This window comes from Zootoca vivipara, chromosome 14 (assembly GCF_963506605.1).
Source record: "Zootoca vivipara chromosome 14, rZooViv1.1, whole genome shotgun sequence".
NCBI lineage: Eukaryota > Metazoa > Chordata > Lepidosauria > Squamata > Lacertidae > Zootoca > Zootoca vivipara.
The window spans coordinates 21,436,079-21,456,422 of record NC_083289.1 but is presented as its reverse complement, the minus strand read 5'-3'; the positions used below and the strand labels follow the sequence as shown (position 1 = coordinate 21,456,422).

Sequence of the window (20,344 nt, the reverse complement as noted above, 5' to 3'; positions counted from 1 at the left end):
TACAGAATGTAGAATTCTACAGTATGGGGCAATCCTGTATTACACAGGACAGATGGCAACCCTACTTGACATATCCTCCATCATTTCTCTCATGAAAGCAATTTTTTTAGAATTTATACTCTGCCCATCTGACTGGGTTGCCCGTCACTCTGGGCGGCTCCCAACATATATAAAAACATAATTAAACATTTTAAAAAACTTCCCAATACAGGACTGCCTTCAGATGTCTTCTAAAGGTTGTAGAGTTACTTATTTCCTTGGCTTAGAGGTCCCAAAACTCCATACCCTCCAACATTTCTCCTATCAAATAGGGACGTCCTATGGAAAAACGGGACATTCTGGGATCAAAGCAGAACCCAGGGCGGTTTCTGTAAATCCAGGACTGCACCTGGAAAATAGGGACACTTGGGAGGATCTGACTTCAGCCAGGTGAAAACTGGTTGGTATTTGGGGCCTAAGTCATTTAGGCCTAAATTTAAGCACTCATGTGAGCACCTCCAAATGGCCTCCCCAACCAAAAGGTTGCCAACATAAGCTGTTTTAGAACACAAATGTTTTCTAAAGCCTACTCCAGACAGTAGTCTACCTTGTCGCTGCGTTTTGGACAATCTGAAGTTTCCACAAGCTTCTAGGGAGCACAAAGCAGAGTGAGGTTGTCTGCCCTACTCCGGATGAAGCAGGACTGGAAGGGAATATGGCCAGCAGGCGCCGCTCTTCGGCCACCTCCGGCTGCCGGCTCTCCCCACCCTCCTGGCCAGCCTGCCTTCCCCGTCCCGGGCCAAAACTGCAAAGCAGCTGTCAGCGCGCAAAGAGCCAGCGCGCCTTGGAGAGGAGCAGGAGCGCGCCGGAGCAAGGCGGGAGCCGTCCGTGGACCCGAGGCTGATTTGCAAGAGGTGGCGGCCATGCAGCGGGCGGACTGGGACGAGCAGAGCGAGCTGCGGGAGCTCAACTCCCGCCTGTGGCTCTATGTGTCGCGGGTGCGGGCGCTGGAGGAGGAGAACCGGCGCCTGGCGCAGGAGCTGGGCGCGCTCCGCGGGCGGGAGCGGCAGGTTTGCCGCCTGCAGGAGCACGAGGAAGAGGTGGCCGAGCTGCGCCTGCTGGTGAGCGAGCTGAGCCGGGCCAAAGGCGAGGCCGAGCTGGATCGCGACGCCCTGCGCCAAGAGCTGGCCACCTTGGAGAGGTTGGGCGCGCAGTCGGTGGAGCTGCGACGGCGCCGCTTGGAGCCCGAGCTGGCCGAGCTGCGGCAGCAACTGGAGCGCTTGCGGGCCGACTGCGCCGCCCTGGAGGCGCTGCTGGAGCGCCTGCGGGCCGAGCACAGGCGGCTGCAGGAGGAGCGGCGGCGGCGGCGTCCCGAGCGCCTGCCGGCCCTGCTGCCTCCGCCGCCGGCCAGGACTTCAACGCGCGTCGTCAGCCGACGGGAGCTGGAGGACAATTACGCGCTGGTGCTGAGCTGGAGCTGCGAGCAGAGCCTGGAGCGCTACGAGGCCGAGCTGCAGGCGCTGCAGGAGCTGGAAGGGCGCCTCGGCAGGGAGAACCTGCAAAAGCTGCGCGCCCACAACGAGCAGAGCCGACGGCAGCTCGAGGAGCTTTATTGCCGCTGCCAGGAGCTGGGCGCGCTGGCGGAGCGCTTGGAGCAGGAGCGGCTGGCGCAGCAAGAGCGCCAGGGCGCCGAACTGGCCGAGTATCAGGTAAGGGCAGCGGGAGCTGCACGGAGAGCGGGAGGGCAGAGGCGCCGCAGAACCTCAATGGACCATGGCAGTCTACCTCTGAGTGCCAAACTGCTGGGCACTAACAACCTAGAAGCATTAAGGCGCAGAATGCCTTATGTCAACCGCTTACTCTGTTCTTGTCAGTTAAGTGGTAAATAATTTTTCTTAAATACTGTACATGAAAAGAAATGTTGGCTGAGTAGCCCCTTGGCTTGATCCAGCAGGGTTCTGCTTGGCATGAAGGGCTGGCTATTTACTGCTTTGAATCTGCCCTGCTTGGGTTGCCAACTCCCCACCCCCGGCAGAGCTCCTGCACCTTCATTTGACGAGAGGCATTTATGCTGCGAGTTCAGCTTTCATCTAGTGCATGGGATAGTTAGAAGCATTTCACATACTTTATTGCTCTAAACGGAGAGAGAGAGCCCATCGTTTTCTAGAGACATCTAGTGAGTTAATGGCAAAGGCTGTCTTAGGTCATAGGTGCACAGCTTGCAGCCCCCAGCCTCATGAGACCCCCCCCCCATGCCTCCTTAACCTGCTCCATTCTTCTAGCCTTCTTTCCTGTTTGTTTCTGTCTCACTTTCTCTGCCTTTATATATAAAAAGTTGTTTTTCCTTTATGTAGTGTGGGGGGGGGAGAGAGAGACAGTCTTTTATCTGGAATAAAATTAATTGATTTTTATTTATTTTACTTTCCCCGGGTTTGTGACTTGCCTTCCAGCTGTTGGTGAACAAATTATGCCATGTTTGTATAGCACACTTGAATGAGAAAAGGAAGTACTAGCACTTACTTTCCAGAACAGTCGCTCTGATTCAACAGTAGTTATGTTGCACTTAAAAAAAAAAAAAACCCAAAAATTATCTGTATAATTTTTTGAGAATAGCTTCATCAAACCCAGTGGGGTAAATCAGCATAGGATTAGGAATTACGGTATATTCTTGAGATTGACATGGTTAAAAACTGAGTCAGGGTGGTCTTTATTCCAGTCTAGGTAATCCAGAACAATTCTCTAATTTCCACTCCCCCTCAGTTTTTCTGATTCCACTAACCACTGGCATGTGCCCCTCGCCCCAAGCAAATTACGCCCCGAGGAGTGTGGCCACCGATGGAAACCTCAACAAAAATCTGGCAGGGTCTTATCGTTTGTCCACCTAACTAGCAATGATGTGTGTGGCTCTCCCCACCTTCCCCCCTGCACAAGAGTGCTATGACGGGAGCAAACCGCACCAGCTGCATCTCCTGCTTCTCACACAGCTGTTGCTGAGGGGTAAAGGAAAAGCTCTTGCCAAGCTCAGAGACGTGCTCTTCTGCATTCGTCGTGAATAAAACCCATTTGGCTTATTGTTTGTGCTGGAGCTGCAGTCTCCAAACTTGACAGTAGCTCATCCATCAATAGTCTGAAAAGGCTGGACCCGTAGGCAGGCTTGCATAGGAGTAAGCACTGCCGAACACCCTGGGATGTAACTACGAGTAAATATGCAAAGGGATACACTGCAAATCTCCCTGGGCAACTGTTTTATTAAATGTTTAGTTAAAGCATGAGGATTTTGTTTAGCGCAGCTTATTAAACTCACCTTCAGCCGTTGTTGTTTTTTACCTAATTATAATTTGTTTATTATTATTATTACTTGTTGCATTTATATTCTACCTTTTCGTTCAGGGAGCTCAAGGTGGAATATATGGTTTTCCCCTCCTCATTTAATACCCACAACAACCCTGTGAGGTAGGAAAGGCTAAGAGGCAGTGACTGGTGAAGTTCACCCAGGGAGCTTCATGGCTGAGTGGGGATTTGAACCCTGGATTCCCAGGTCTTAGTCTGACACTCTAACCCATAGGTAGGCCAACTAAGGCCCGGGGGGCGGATCTGGCCCAATCACCTTCTAAATCCGGCCTGCGGACGGTCCGGGAATCAGCATGTTTTTACATTAGTAGAATGTGTGCTTTTATTTAAAATGCATCTCTGGGTTATTTGTGGGGCATAGGAATTCGTTCATTCCCCCCCCCCAATAATAATCTGACCCCCCCACAAGGTATGAGGGGCAGTGGACTGGCCCCCTGCTGAAAAATTTTGCTGACCCCTGCTCTAACCACTACTTCACTCTGTCTCTTTATAATTAACGGGTTCTGTGGTGCTATTGTCTTCTTGCCTGGGGGCTCCCTGTGGTCTCCCTTATCTTTAGCGATGCCACAGCTTCAGATGCTCCCATAGGAGTCTGGGGAGATGGAGGCAAACAGAGTTGATATTTCTAGGAAGACATTAAAAAAAACAAATCCCCCTGAGCCATCTTAAAAAATATGACACTTCTTTAGCCCTTGCTACTCTGTGGGTGGTTGCACCTGTCACCCTCTTCTTGCTACAAACTTGGGCGCCCACTTTCAAGAAGTGGTGGTGAGATCAAGTTTAGCTAGGGAACATTGCCCCGTTATGGACTGTCCTTCCTTGGAGGTTTTTAAGCAGAGGTTGGGTGGCAATCTGCCATGGACAGTTTAGTAGAAATTCCTGCATTACAGGGGGTTGGACTAGATTACCCTTGGGGTCCCTTCCAACTCTGAGATTCTACGATCCCACTCTTCCCAGTGGTGAAACAAAAGCAAAAGGATTCAGTTCCTATTTGGCTTCCAGACTCCCCAGTACAGGACACAGTGTTCCCTCTGGAGGGCTGAGTCGCACCCCTTTTCACACCTCACATGACTGAAGGTGCTTAGAATAGCACGGCTGGGTCTAAGTTTCATTTACCAGCAGGCTGCGATTTTGGCGACAATGAAAATATGGGGAGTGGCAGGACAAAAAGGCTGCCTGGTGGGGGGGTGTTTTGTGGGGCGGGGGAAGGTGTCAGCTGGCTGGGGCAACCCAGTCAGATGGTTGGGGTACAAATGATAACACCATCAACATCATCATCATTATTATTGTTGGAGTTTGGTGCATTTTTGTAGCAGCAGAGTACAGAAACAGTCTGAGGTAGTGGCTGGTTGAAAGACTAGATAAACTTTATTCATGAGGTCTGAACTGGCAGTAACTGACCAGGCATGAGAATTGGAGTCGAAAGGGATAACACAATGAAGATGTCGACCCAGTGTGCTACAGCTGTGAAAAATTCATGCCAGAAGTCAGGTCCGTCTTAAGCACCTCTGGCGCCCTGGTGCGACGGATCCCTCGGCGCCCCCCCCGCCGCCCCATTTTCCGGCGCGATAGGCGGCTGGGCTGCTGGGCTCAGCGCGCAGTGCGGCTGCCAAGGGCGCTGCTGCCCGGTGGGCAGGCTTAGCGTGCAGCGCTGCTACCGAGGGCGCTGCTGCCCGGCGGGTGGGCTTAGCGCTGTTGCCAAGGGCGCTGCTGCGCGGCCGGCGCCCCCCCTAGCGGGCCGGCGCCATGGCACCCTGCGCCACCCAGCCTGGCCGTAGGGCCAGCCCTGCCAGAAGTACTTCTTCATGTAGCACATTGTCAAACAGTGGAATTTGCCCTCAGAGGACATAGCAATGACCACCAACTTGGATGGCTTTAAAAGACAATTGGACAAATTAGTGGAGGATAGGGCTATCAATGGCTACTTGGCACGGTGGCTATGCTCTGTCTCGGAGGCAGTGATGCTTCTGGATACCAGTTTCTGGAAGCCATAGGAGAAGAGAAGGCTCAGGTCCTCCACAGGCATCTGGTTGGCCACTGTGAGAACAGGATGCTGGACTAGGTAGGCCATGGTGCTGATCCGACAGGCTCTTCTTATGGCTTATGTCCTTAAGCAGCCTTTGTTCTGGTGCCACTTCTGAGTAACCCACTTTGTCGAGGGTGGAAAAAAGTCTTGAAATAAGTGGGTTTTTGTTTTGTTTTGGTATAGTTAGATCAGTAAATGTAGCTATAGTAGACTGTGAAAGTTATCAAAAGCCATTCATCCAGCCCGCATATCTTTCCCTCTGTTTCCTGTCGGTAACCATTTCTTTTGTTCCCGAACAGCCGTTTTATTTGCACGCTGGTAGATTTCTGTTGTCTGTGCTTATCTCATTAACAGCTGCGTTGTGAGCAGGGCAATTGGAGATTATGGGGATGTTGTGTATTGTGAAGGGGCAGGATTTTGTGTGCCTGGATTTTCAAAATGCCACTTGTGTGGGCCATCTGCTGAGGTTGCAAATTGTCACACAACCAGACTTTCAGGATGTAAAACGCGACAGTAGCTCAGTGGTTAAGCATAATGGTTAACCATGGTTAACACCAGGGATAGCCAACATGGTGCTCCCATCATCCTTTGCCATTGGCCATGCTGGGTAGGGTTTATGGGAGCTGGAGACCAAAACAGCTAGAGAGCACCATGTTGACTATTCCTGATTAACACTAAGGCCTGGTTTCAAAGTCACAATAAACCATAGTTAATATAAACTATGGCTTAATGTAAGTGTGCAGAGTGTGCAGAGTATGCCGCAGGTGGCGCTGTGGGTTAAACCACAGAGCCTAGGGCTTGCTGATCAGAAGGTTGGTAGTTCGAATCCCCATGACGGGGTGAGCTCCCATTGCTCGGTCCCAGCTCCTGCCAACCTAGCAGTTTGAAAGCACGTCAAAGTGCAAGTAGATAAATAGGTACCACTACAACAGGAAGGTAAACAGCATTTCCGTGTGCTGCTCTGGTTTGCCAGAAGCGGCTTTGTCATGCTGGCCACATGACCTGGAAGCTGTACGCCGGCTCCCTTGGCCAATAACGCGAGATGAGCACCGCAACCCGAGTCGGTCACAACTGGACCTAATGGTCAGGGGTCCCTTTACCTTTACCTAATGTAAGTGTGCAGTGTGCCAGTGCATATTGATCAAGTTGCAGGTTCTTCATTCCTCTCTTGCTTCTGCTACTGCAAGGAAAGAAGGCATGGTCTGGCTAATCATTGCATCTGAACCCAAGCTCATGGTTTGCTTCTTGCTAAACAAACCATGAGCAGCTCTGATACTGATTGTGGTTTGTTGCGGGGAAACTTCCCCCAAAGTCCTGGCTTTCCCCAAATAGTCCTGGGAACTGTAGTTTGTTAAGGATGCTGAAAGTAGGGGAACAGGGGGTCTCCTAACAGCTCTCAGCACTCTTAACAAACTACAGTACCCAGGATTCTTTGGGGGAACCATGGCTATTTAAAGTGGTATGATCCTGCATTGAATGTGTAGAGCAGATGGGGCCATGGTCGTTTATTTTGCCTGGTGTCTGCTCTCATCAGCTGGGGTTCTTTCCAGGACCTGCTGCTTAAGACACTTTACCTGGAGGTGCCAGGAATTGAACCTGAGCTTTACCACTGAGTCATGAGCACCTTTCAACCTATTGTAACTTTCAGGGTTATCTTTCAGACAAATGGGAAACTGCCTGCTCAAAAATAACCTAGGGACTATTTATATTACCACTGTTACATGCTTCCTCCCCACCCAGTATTCCCTGTGCAGAGTGACATTCCAGGGGCGGGGCGGCCTGGCATTTAGTTTCCTTTAGATGAGCAATCACAGAGAACCGCCTAGAGAAAGGTCCTGCACTCTCAAAGGCACCAACTCACAACCCTCTCTCACCTTCTGCTTCCAACTTTCTCTTCCAAACTTCCAATCTAACACACAAAATGTTGTATCTTTAATTTTGCAGTTTTCTCCCCTGGAGTCAACTGGGCACTTACTATGTTAGGCCTGGTTCCCAGACCTGTTCAGTGGTGTTTCAAAGGAGATGGGTACTCCATCTTGTAAAATTAGCATTTTAACACAGATCTATCACAATGAATTAGTGCATTAATTCCCATCTAGCCAAGCAGCAGGAGACAAGTTTTTCCCCTTCGCTAAGCTGTGTGTGTGTTTTACTTCTGAGTGACTATAGAATTAATTAAGTAAACTGACTGGGGGATCTAATCCAAAGCATTTTTGAATCAATTCCTTCTTTGGGAACAGCACTTGAATAATGCTTCTCAGGTCGGTCTAAGCGGTTTGCAAATTCGGTTGAGAACTGTTATTTCAAATAGCTGCAGAAGAAGGATTTATTCCAAAATGGCCTGCAAAGCTACTATTTCTCCTCTTGGTTTGCAGGATAGGCTGCCAATCTGCTACCAGGCTAAGTCAATCCTAACACAGAAGTCCCTATACAGCTAAGGACTAGGTTACCTGAGAAACTGCCTTACTTCTTATATTTATCCAGCAAGACCACTGTGGTCTGTGGGAGAGCTTCACCTGCAAAGTCCAAAGATCTCAGAAGCCTACTCAGCAGTAGCCACAATTCTGATTCTATGACAGGTTGTCAGGTCATGTGATGGAGCTCAGAGTAGGGCTTTTACTGTGGTTGCCTCTGTTCCTGTCGATATACGGCAGGTGCCTCCTTGCTATACCTTCCAGAAACAACTGGAGACATTTTTGTTACCACAGGCTTTCCCAGCTGGATAAATACCGGTAGCTCCTTACCACAATTGTCCACTTGTTAGGCTTGTCTTATTTTCAAAGTATTTGATGTTTTTGTGTTTTTTAACTGCCTTCTATGCAAATCGCCTTGAGAAGGTGATTTAGAAGCTAATTAATAATTAAATGATGATGATGATAATAATAATAATAATAATAATAATAATAATAATAATAGAAGCATAGTGGGGTTTGCATAGGGAACCCATTGCAATAGTGCCCAGAAACATTATTAAAAGTAATAGAGAAGATCCAGGAATAGTCACAGCAGTATGTCCTAACTGTTGTGATGACGAATGACCAAACTTTACTCGACGTTGCTTCCAGAAAAGAAGCGTTTCTTTGCTGGTGGATTTCTTTGGGGGAGATTTCAAGGGGGAAATCTCCTTCCCTGGAGCTCTTAGACAAAATCCCCATCCACCCTTTCCTATTAGCTTTATAGTCTCTCAAATTGTGCCATTGCCATGGTTAGTTAGCTGACCCGTGAGCTCACTCATGTTAACAATTTATATTCCTGTTTCGCTTTAGGTGATCATTGAAGCCCTGGAAGAAGAAAAGCAATTCCTAACCATGTCTATCGCAGAATACCTAAAAGACTACCATGAACTCTTGCAGGTGAAAGCTGGTCTCAGCCTTGAAATTGAAACTTACAGGTAAGGATAATAAAAGTGACCACTGGTGCTCTTAAGAGACACTTGAAATTCCTCTTATGCTGCAGTGGACATTTAAGTTCAGTTGCAACCTCATTTCACATAAAGCAAAAATTTGGGGCAAGTTTGAATGTCTCCGCTTGAATGGAACATTGAGAAATTTAGAGACAAGCAAAACAAAAAAATGTTGACGAGTAGTCAAATATCTTACTGTAGGATGTGCTTGCACACACATACTTAACTTGGAGATGACTAGTGATGTGAGATGAGAATATTCTCCAGACAATATTCTCAAGAGTATTCTCCAAAAGAATACTCTTTTGGAGAGTATTTAAATTCTTGAGAATTTAACATCACCAGAAATGACAAACTCCGGTGCTCAAAACCAGTTCAGGAACAGTGTGTGAACAAACTTACTCCAGATAAGGCAGAGATTTCAGCATATTCAGTCTATTTGGATTGACTTGGTATAATTCTCTGGGAAATCTTCATTGGGCTAGATGGCAAATAGAGCACTTGGTGTCAGCAGCAGTGTGTGTGTGTGTGTGTGTGTGTGTGTGTGTGTGTGTGTGTGTGTGTTCTTTGATGCTGAAGCCATGGAGTCTGCATCTGGTCATGATCTTTAAGATGGAGTGGGAAAAAGAAGGTGGTGGATTGGAAATAACAAGTCAATTTTATGATGTGGGTTCTAATCCAAGCAGACACAGACTTTGCTTCTGGACAAGACGCTCCAGCTGAGACAGGAAAATGAATCTGTAAAATACTATACTATTTCAACTATTTCTGTCCAGGATTGATTAAAAGGCTGCCCACATGCCCACCTGTTTTATACATAATGTTACTTGGTTTGAAAATAAAAAATAAAAGTCACAAGAACATGAAATAATGAGGTTTTCAGTCAGGATTGGTATTTTCAATCAGTTTTGGAATGCTGGATTTTGTGTGAAGTTTTTCTGCACTCTCTAATGAGAGAGAATTTTCCAGAAGTTAATTTATCATCTAGTTAGGATGCCAGGCCTGCTCATAAGGTTTTTTTTAGCAGTAATAGATCACTTTCAGTTTTCTTCCTTGCTCCCCGCCCCTCCCTCTGCTGGTATCCATCACCAGCTCTGTGAACACAGATGAAAATTTTATAAATCCGTATGAGGGAGCCTCTTGTTCCTTGGAAGCCGAAATAAAATCCTTCCATGTTTTACCAAAAGGAAGAATCCTAATACCAGTATTTTTTAAAAAAAATTGTTTTGTTTTGTTTTGGTAAAATCTTGCGAGTGATGACAGGACTGATTTCATTTTTCCTCTTTAAATTCAGTGCAATGTCATAGGAACACTGGAAGTTGCCTTTCATTAAGTCAGACCATTGGATCCTATGCTGAATAGCTGTGGCTCTCCAGCGTTTAAGGCAGGGGTTTATTCCAAGCTTTACCTGGCAGTGCTGAGAGATTATGTGAGCCAGTCTCTCTCCCCTGCCTCATTTAATCCACACAACAGCCCTGTAAGGTAGGTTAGGCTGGAAGGGAGAGACTGGCTCACATTCACCCAGTGGGGATTTGAACCCTGGTCTCCTCTCTCAGATGCTATTCCAACACAGTCTAACCACTATGCCACACTGGCTCTTGTAAGTTCTGCCCATGATTGAAGGAATTACTTCACAACCTGCCTCTTGTGCAGCTGGTTTACTTGGCATTTCCCCCTGATTCTGGGTATGTTTGTAACCAATGGTGACAGCATAGGGAAAAGATGACGGCAAAATTTAGAAAGAATGAGCCACTGTCCCATCTTTTTTCCCCTTCCCCCTTTTTAAAAGGTCTTCTAAGTAGGGTTTGCTTGTATTGTGATGCACAGCTTGTTTTCAGCAGCACTGCTCTGGGTTCCAGCTGACTGCTGTGTGCTGCTGCTGCTGCTGCCCTTTGCCATATACAGAGCATTGCTTGGAACTTATTTTTAGTGACTTCATTCGTTGCTCCAGCAACCGAGCAAACTGTTGTTTTATCAGCGGCCAAAAATCCTTACTCAAACTTCCCGCATTCCTAATTTCCATCATCACAGTTAACACTTTCAGGGAACTTTATCCTTTAAGGGGCTGGAAGAGATAAATTTAATCCTTCCTTGAGGACTATGTGTATTTCTTGTAGTCTGCAGGAGGGACTTTAATTTGGCGTTTCTGCGTCCTGGGAGAATATGATATAGAATGTTCACTCCAAAAAACCACAGAGCAAAAGGTTTGCAAAATTCAGGTTTGTAAAAAGGTGCTTATCCCAAAGCTAGATGATGATGGCGATAATTGGAAACTACTACCAGGCCTCCCTTGTGTATTTTTAAACATAGGAAACCAGATCAGACTGAATCAGACCTTTGGTTCACCTAGGTCAGGACTGTCTATACTAATTGGCAGGGGAGATTCCCAGCCCCACCTGGTCATGCTAGGGATTGAACCTGGGATCTATTGCATACAAAGCAGATTCTTTACTGCTGACCTATAGCCCTCCCCAGGGGTGCCAATTTGAATAAAATATTGAGGGGGCCCAGGTAAGCCCCTCCCCATATAATCAATCACATGAATTGGTCACACACACCATTTAAATGGCAATGCCCATCAACTTTGGGGACCCCAGAACCCTCAAATATTTTATGGGGGGGGAGGTGCCCCTTCACATATGCCAGCCCATCCTCGCTGTGGCAGCAAGTGCTAGTGTGAGAGGATCTCCATTCTCTGACTTTTCTGGCTGTTGTCTTACTTGGGATTGTAAAACCAGCAGTGAATGATTCATACATGTGGTTCTTCATTAGGCTGATAGTTTTTAATTGAAAAAGCTAGTCAAATATCTAGTCCTCATGTTTTTAGAGATCACTTTGTGATGACAAGGACTCCTTGGTAGAATGTTCAGTGTGCTGAATGAATTCCCTGCTTTCCGTCACAGTGAGTGGTTTTAACTCCAAATCTAAAGTTCATGGTTTTAAATGTCATCATTGTTAACTATTTCACAGTGAGTATGTGTTAATACATTTTATTAAATTTCTTTTTAAAAGGAAAATATTCCATAACAAGTATGTAATTTCACACAACTGTTTCATAGTTGTATTCAGACATACGGTTACATCCATTTAACTGCTTCCTATATCTTAAAATGTCAAGTATCGTCAAAGAAACAGTTTGATTGAAGCATGCATTCCGAAAGACTGCAAACTGTTTCCAGCAAGTAGATATATAATCTTATTTATCCTTTAAGTTCTTTCTTGATACCTTTCCAGATACAGCAATTTCAGCATAACCACAACTATCCATCTGCAATTTACCCACTTAGCTGTGCTTGACCCCTCCACTCCCTTCCATTTAACTAGCTTTTAAATTGATTACAAGTTCATGAAGTTCCATAGCTATGTTACCTCTTTATGTAACCTAGACGAAAAAATAATTTGACTTACTGGGATGGCTATTGATGTTGTTGCTGCACAATGTTTTTGGGTGGTTCTTTAAAAAAAAGAAATTACAAAATGCTATCTAGGAGCTAGAATTTTTAGCTATCACACTCTTCCAGATGAGCCATTTACAGAATTGAAGTGGTCATCTTGTTATCTGTTCGAAACATTTAGCAGAGTTGAAACCAAAAGTGTGTTCCAACAGAGTATTAAAGTGGCAGCTTAACGAACTCTGCGTTTAAAGTTAGCTGTCCAAGAATTTCCACATTCTTACAGGTCTTAGTTCTAGCTTTCAGAAGAATATCTCGCGACAGCATAAACAGAATTGGCTCTGGGCAGGGTTTGTGTGCGAGAGAGAAGGAGGGAAAAGGAGAAGGTAGGAGTCACAGAACTCTTATGGTCTCCTTAGATTGATTGGAAGATCAGGAATGTGACACGTCTGTACTGGACCATGGTCCAAATGAAATGCCAACTCCTTTACTATTCTAACACTTGCTTTTGTGTATTACAGAGCTTTACTAGAAGGAGAGAGCAGTCAATGGATTCTTATGTGGGATGAAGAGCATGGCAGGAAATTACCACAAGGTATGAATTGCAGACATGCATGTGTGCATTTCAGATAGGGAGTGGAAGTGACATGTTGGCAACCTCACTAGCAATTCCGCATATCCTTGTTTCAACAGAGGGGGAGCTCTTGTTTCTAGTTCTGTGAAGGTTTATATAATTATGTATGGTGCAAGGAGAAAGTGGATAGGTTGGGGAAGGCTCCAATAGCCAGAGCCAATGAGATGCAGAGCCAATTGATTCTAGCTTTGTTCACATCTTTTTCCTTACTGAGTTGTATAATGGCAGCACTGAGACTAAGGAAAAGGAAGGTAACAGCAGCGCCACTCCCTAGACTAGTTGGAAGAAAAAAGGCAGTGAGAAGGCTGGGGTCAGACTGATGTTGGTGGGGCAGTGCACCACTTGCTCAAATGAACCAGCCTTCACTGAGTAGCTCATATGGATAGAAAAGGCTCCCCACTTCAGAAAATATATGTCAGTACGAGAAAGGTCAGGAGGATCCATGCAACTTGGAGAGTGGGGCGATACATGCATATCGCCCTGTAGCTCCTTTTGGTAACATGAAGTGGTCTTGGGAAGAGAGGTTCAGGAGCAAGGAGCAGCAATTTGAGGGAGCAGAAGGTCTTCAGATATTGTAGTGGAGCTGGGGTAGATTGAGAGTTAACATCAGAGAAATAAGAGGGAGGTGGAATCAATAAATCACCACCGAGTCCCTCCATTTCTAATGTTGAGGCACAAATGTCATGCCAAAATGACCAGGGGGAAACCTTATGAAGAAAGGTTACGGTATTGGTGGCTTTTTAGTTTAGAGAAAAGGTGTGCAAGAGGTTACATAATAAAAGGTATCGTGTGGAATGCTCTTCTGAAAGAGGCAGCGATAATAGAATTGTAGAGTTGGAAGGAATCCTAAGGGTCATCTAATCAAATCCCCTGCAGTGCACAGTGGCCACCATCTTGAATGGCTTTAAAAGAGGATTAGACTAATTTGTGGAGGATAAGGCTATCAATGGTGGTATGTTGGAGGCAGTATGCTTCTGAATCTCAGTTGCTGGAAATCACAGGTAGAGACAATGCTAGTGCCCTCGAGAGATGTTTGCAGGTTCCTCAGGACCGTTTGGGTGGGCACAGTGAGAGTGGAGTGCTGGACTAGATGGGTTGCTACTCTGTTCTAGCAGGACTCTTCTTACATTCTTAGCTAGCCAAAATAGCTAATGGCCAAGAGGGAGGCATCATTGGAAGCCGCAAGGTTCGCAGGTGTACAAAATATCAGTGTGGCATACACATGGCTCTGGTCTTACCTAATGGATTTTAGAGCCCACTGTGAAAAGAATGGGAAATGTGTGTTTAGGATTAGCCGTTAGTAGCACATGATACTAGGGCTCCCTAGCTGAGTGGTGTTAATAATTAAGAACTGAATGTTTCTCATGGAATTTTACCATCCTGTTTGCACAGCAATATCACTTGCTTGTTGCTCTGCAGGTGCAAATCTCATTTACTTTGATGGTCAATGCGTTAGGGGCCTTGTGATGAACTGTACGGAAATTAAACCTCCTGGGATTATGCAGTTGTCCACATTTGTCATCTGTGTTTTGAAAAGATAAGCAGGAATGGATGGTTTGACTGCAAAGCAGCACCCATTTTTCTTAAATGTGTTAATGCTATGCTGTAATTAAATTTTTGCCAATTGTGTGTAGCTGTGTTTGAACACTACTTAAGTATACTATGTAAACAGCCATGATTTTCATCTGTTTTATCTACTGGCAGGTGTCCGGAACAAGCTTTATGAGTACAGCAACCGCCACTCAGCTTATCAACAGGCGAAAGGAGGGAGAACTTTCCCTGCAATCCAAAATGTTGACACAAGATATAAATCCCCTGTAACAAATATTAGCAGCTCTGCAGTTTATTCATCTCAAACAAAAACTGGTGGAATGCAGACAGTGACTCCTGGGAGATCATTAAGAAGAGATGCCTACAGGACAGAACACCGCCCTTCTGCAGCCGTCACAAAGGATACAACTCGCAAGAGAACTATGACAGAACAGAGAGAGATCCGAACATTTACCCCACCTTATCTTATTAGCCAGGGGAAAGAAGCTCAACGAAGAACGTTTCCTGAAAGACAGAAAACTGAAGCTGGGAGTACTGTGTCTTTTTTGAAAGAATCAACAACTATTCAGAAAGGCACAAGTCCAAATATTTCTGAAAATGCAAGAGCGAAAGTGGGTATTCCTACTATGTTTCCATCTTCTGGGCTAAGTTCCAGTTCTAAAGAAACTAAATATGAGAGAACCATAGAAGGAACTCAAACTAGAGTGAGTGAACAGATCAAAGACAGCAAGCCAGCTAAAGAGGAAAAACCTGCTTTGCTGGAGGGAAGAGAGAGAAACGAAAAATGGGCCAAGGAAAAGATAGACTCTGCCACTGTGAAGACCGACAAGAAATCCATCAATGTTAGCTTTGAAAATAAGACTGAAATTAAGCAAGGCATCGATGAAGAAAAGCAGACCGTGGAAGGATCTACCATGAAGGATAACATGAGGGGAAGTGGGCTTTTGGGAGATAAAGCACCCAAGCTCGGAAGCTATGTAAGATGGGAAGAAAGGATTAGAGTGGATACACCAGGGAAGAATCTTCCAACAGATACAAGGATGGAAGAAAGCCATACATTTCAAAGGGAGAAAAATGTGAGCATGGCAACACAAAGTAAAGAAGATGCTGAGATCCCTATCCCGACAGAAGTGTATACTCACACTCAAGTATTGAAAGACAATAGCGTAGAAAGAACATTACAAGACTTGAAGCCTTCTATTGGAAAACAGAAGGATGACACCACATTTACACTTGTCAGAGAATCCAACCAAGATGAAAAAGGGAGCTCCAAAATAGACACCTTACTTCAAGAAAGTATAGCAGAAACCATTGTTTCTGACATTCTTAAAGGGTTCGTGCAGAAACCTTCTGGTGGTGGAGATCCCTCCGATTTCAAAGTCATCTCCATTGAAAAGAAAGACATTTCAGAGAATGGAAAAGTGAAGACTGAGATCAATATACAGTCTACAGTTCAAGATGAATTGCACATTTCTGATGAGTTTCACCTGGGAACTTCCTTAGAGAAAGATGTTAAAAAGGTTCTGGGAGACATTAAGGGAATTCCAGATGAAGGTGTAATAGAAGATCTTGTGAAAGGAAAGGGGGGCAAAGGCAAGAGGACTGTTAAAGTTGAGATAGTTGAGGAGCCAATGGAATCTACAGCTGAAATGGAGTTTTCAACACCGTTTGAAGTAGAGGAAGTAGAAGATACATTGCCCGATATGGCTAGGCATCTATACCATGGGGATGAAGAAAGAGCTACCACAAGTACTATTAAGGATGTTAGGCAGAAGCAACCTAGTGTGATCGTGTCTCATGTGGAAGAAGTTTCTGAGGGGGATGATGTAGTTGATGAAGAAAAGTATTTTGTGTCTACTCCAGAGGAGCGCCCCTTGGGTGAAGAAGAAGCCTCCTTATATGGTCAAATCCACATCGAAGAAGAATCAACAGTTAAGTATTCCTGGCAAGATCAATTCTTGCAGGGATCTCAAACAAAGATAAATGAAGGTATGGGCTCCCCAGAACTGATTTACCAAGTGATGGGGGGAGGGACAGCTGCCTACATTTCAAAGGAGGAAGTTCCAAAGGAGCAGGTGACACATGCCGAATCCATTGTTATTGAGAAAGAGATTAAAATCCCACAAAAATTTCAGGAGTCCATAAAGGGTCTCTTTTCTCAGGAGTCAAAGGACCCAAAGCTTCAGTTGAAGGAGGCACTAGAAAAGCTTGATCACACCCTTCCAGAAAGTGTGAAACAGGAGCTCTCTGCATTAACGAAAGAGGGCCAAGCTGATGCTAGCACTCTAGAAGTGGATATTAAAAAAATGGAGGACACAAAAAAGGAGGGGTTGGTTACTATAGTCGCAGAAGTCAATTTGTCCCAGGTGCTCAACCCTGACCAGTTAAATGCAGAACTTTTTGGCGAGATGAAGTTGCCAACACAGTTACCAAGTGATGATGATTTTGATGACCGCCGGAAGCAAGTGTCAGAAAGCTACAGTGGTGGTAGAAAGAATGTTGGCATAGATGTTTCTTCCACACCTTGGACTATAGAAGAGGTTTCTAGCTCTAGCAAACTAAGCAGCAGTGATGCCAGGGAATATCATACGAATGAGCAAGTTATCCACCAGGTCCCAGTTTTCAAAAGTATGGAAATTAATAGAGGAGAATATTCTTCACAAGGGTCATTTGACGTTAACAGACGTTTTCAGCAAATTGTAGTTGGTCCAACAGAAATTCACAGAACTGAGCAGGTTTTATATGAAGGCCCTATTTCTGAACCTCTGGAATTTGGTTCAAGTGGCTTTCAGACTGGAGCATCTGCAGATTTCAGTCAGTCCACAGAGGAATTCAATCTTGGCCCTACAGAAATTCAGACCACAGAAAAAATAATTTATAGAGGGCCTGTTCATAAAACCATGGAAATGAGTGGCCCTGAAAGTCCTACTCAAGCGCAGTTTTCTACCGAAATTAGGTCCTCTAAGCACGTTACTTTGGGTTCAAATCAAATTATTGAAGAAACTGTTTTTGAGGGGCCAGCTTCAGACTTATCACCAAACAGCAGCATTGAGGCTGTTTCTCAGATAAAAGGGCCAGTAGAAAGCAGCAGTTTGATAAGGCACATTCGGATAGATCCCAAACAAGTACACACTGAACAAGTTGTATATGAAGAGCCCCTTTCAGGATTTGTGGAGCTTAGTAGCACTGGAGGCCATAATGTGACTGAACAGACTGTGAGACATATTCGTCTAGGGCAAAAAGACACCCATATATCTGACCAAACTATATATGACGAATCTCTCCTCAAAGCAACTGAATTTGGTGGTTCTCCAGACAAACATTTCAAGGAGGGGATGGTAGATACCAATACCACTGTTCGGCACATCAAATTAAGTCCAAAACCATTTGTAACAACTGAGGAAATTGTTTTTAAGGTGCCCACTTCTGAACAGCACCTAGAGTTTGGTGAAATGGGAAAGACATTTTCTTCTGAAGGGTTAGTAACACACATTAAATTAGGGCAGAAGGAAGTTCTGAGCAGTGAGCGTGTTGTTTACCAAGGTTCTCTTTCAGAATCTTCAGGGATCAGTTCTCCTGGGGAAGACATTTGGGAAGAAGGAGGTTCCATGGAGGTCAGTAGATCAATGAGGCACATCAGACTCAGCCCTGCTGAAACTCATGCTGAACAGATTATATTTCATGGCCCTGTTTCTGAAACAGTGAGGGTCGGTACTGCAGAACTATCCCCAACAGATGGGCCCTCAGAAAGCAGCAAATCTGTTGGGCATATAAAGATAGGACCCAAGGAAAAGTCTTTTACCTTTCAGATGGATGTAACCAATGTGGAAGGGGGAAGGCAAGATGCTACCATTCTCGTACCGAACAGGAAAAAAACAGCTTCCTCTCAGCTGGAGGGCACAATGAAGGATGACCAGAAGGACACAGATCGTGAACAAATATTAGAGGAGTCAACATTTGATCAGACTGTTCAACTTCAAAGGATGGTAGACCAAAGATCGGTGATTTCTGATGAGAAGAAAACAGCTGTTCTTTATCTGAATGAGAAGGAGGAGGAGGAAGAAGAAGATGATGGACCTTGGTTCTGAGAATAATATTGTCAACATTTTAAAAAAAAATCTAGGAGCTTGATTGCCATTTATATATAGCAGGCTTTAAAAGGGGGAGACTCCCCTTAACTTAGCCATTAACAATGAAGTTATACAAGAGTATTTTTTTAAGCAGGATCTTTTGAATACACATGTGTTCTAGGTCTCTTTTTGCTAATGCCATTGGGTCTGAAAAGTTGTCCTGAGTCTGAGAGTATTTGACTCTACAGGAAAACCATCAACCTCATTTAAGTCTAGAAAGCTGTGATACTATAGCAGCTTTAAAAAGTATTCAAGAGCAATCCAGTTTAAATCACCTGGGACTTGTCTGGAGAAAATGTCTTTATGGCATATGCAGACAAGTTTCACTTACTTTTGGAACCACTTATTAAAACTGAAAGTTGCACAAAACCAGTTGGAAAAATACATAGCAAAAATAAATGAATAGTATTGCCAGGCAATCCAGTTAATCGCTGATCTGTCAAATGTACCTTTCAGTAGGTGACCAAGTAGGAAGATGGGAAGCTGCCTTATATTAACGTCAGACCATTGGTCTATCTAGCTCAGTGTTGCATGCACAGGCAGGCAGCAGCTCTCCAGGTTACAGACAAGAGTCTTTCCAGCTGTATCTGAAGAATGCTGGGGATTGAACCTGAGACTTTTTACACGTGCTATTCCACTGAGTTCTGGTCCTTCTCCCAAATGGATGCAAAAGAAGACGAATGAAAATGTGTTGAATTCATATACAGTACCTTATTTTAGTTCTCTCTTACACACACACACACATACACATACACAGACTACAACCACCACCACTAAAACGGTGGGCATATTTTACTAGCAATGCAAGTTTTATTAGGATTAAGGCTCTCACTTTTAAGCATTTTCACAGAAATGGAGTTAAAATGCAGGGGGAGAATCTTTACCTCTTGACTTTTTTCAGGCTGCTCTTAAATTCACAGGAACAGGACCAATGAAAAGTGGCCACCCTGTTTAAAGTGAGTCCCTGCACAACTCCTGTTTGCTGAAATGGGGCTGTGATGTTGCAAAGTTTAGCACACTCACCATTAGCTTGTGCTAAAACGCCTTGTATCCAGTTGCTATAAGCTATGTCATAATGATAAGGGTGCTAGAATACTTCAACACTAAAAGAAAGAGCAGCTACATTTGGTACTGGTAAATAAATATAAAAAATTTAATATCATGCACCCAGAATGTGCGTGTTTTCTTACATTTATTTCTAATCGCAATAGGAAAGAATTGAGATGCACTCAAAATGTAATCTTTATGTGGGCATTTGGTTGGCCCTTGTGAAAAAAGAATTTTTTGATGAGATGGGTCCTTGCAGGGTCTTAGATTCTTAAGCTTGCGTTTCGTTGCATGTGGTGTGGGATGGCGTATGTGAAATTAAAAATCCACAAAAGGCTGAAGTTTTGATTGTAAATTAGACCAGGGGTTCATCTAGTCTAGCAGTCTGCTTCCGAGTGGCCAACCAGATGCCTCTGAGGTTCAGTGTGATGATCCTGTGATCCTCCTCTATTTGGTGATCCTGTCCATAGCCATTGGTAGACCTAACCTTCCAGAATTTGCTCAATCTCCTTTTAAACCAACCCAAGCCAGCAAACAGGTGACTTTTTTAACAGGCCGAGAAGAAAGGAATCGGACTTGAGAACATTCAATGCTGTCTTATATCAACTCAGTCCACTCTAGCTAAGAATTGCTCTTGCCAGGGGTGAGGGCAACCCTTCTCTAGCCAAGGGGGTGATCTGTCAGGGGCTGCATACCGGCAGTGGGTGGAGGCAGAGTGGACAATGAGCAGAGCTGGAGACAAAAGTTTTCCAGAACGAAGAGTACCCTCATTTCAATTTTCACCATGGCTACTTCAGAGAATAATTACCGATCCTATTCAGGTCTGTTCAA

The 20,344-nt window shown here is 44.9% G+C and overlaps 1 protein-coding gene across 1 annotated transcript; it reads left to right on the top strand.

The window, feature by feature from the left end:
- The first annotated feature begins 788 nt into the window (after positions 1-788).
- On the top strand, positions 789-19,563 carry SYNM (synemin). The gene is made up of 4 exons (XM_035130831.2): positions 789-1,688; positions 8,623-8,747; positions 12,673-12,746; positions 14,490-19,563. The coding sequence occupies exons 1-4, from the start codon at positions 903-905 to the stop codon at positions 18,422-18,424; spliced, it is 4,920 nt and encodes a 1,639-aa protein (XP_034986722.1). The 5' UTR covers positions 789-902; the 3' UTR covers positions 18,425-19,563.
- Positions 19,564-20,344: the final 781 nt, after the last annotated feature.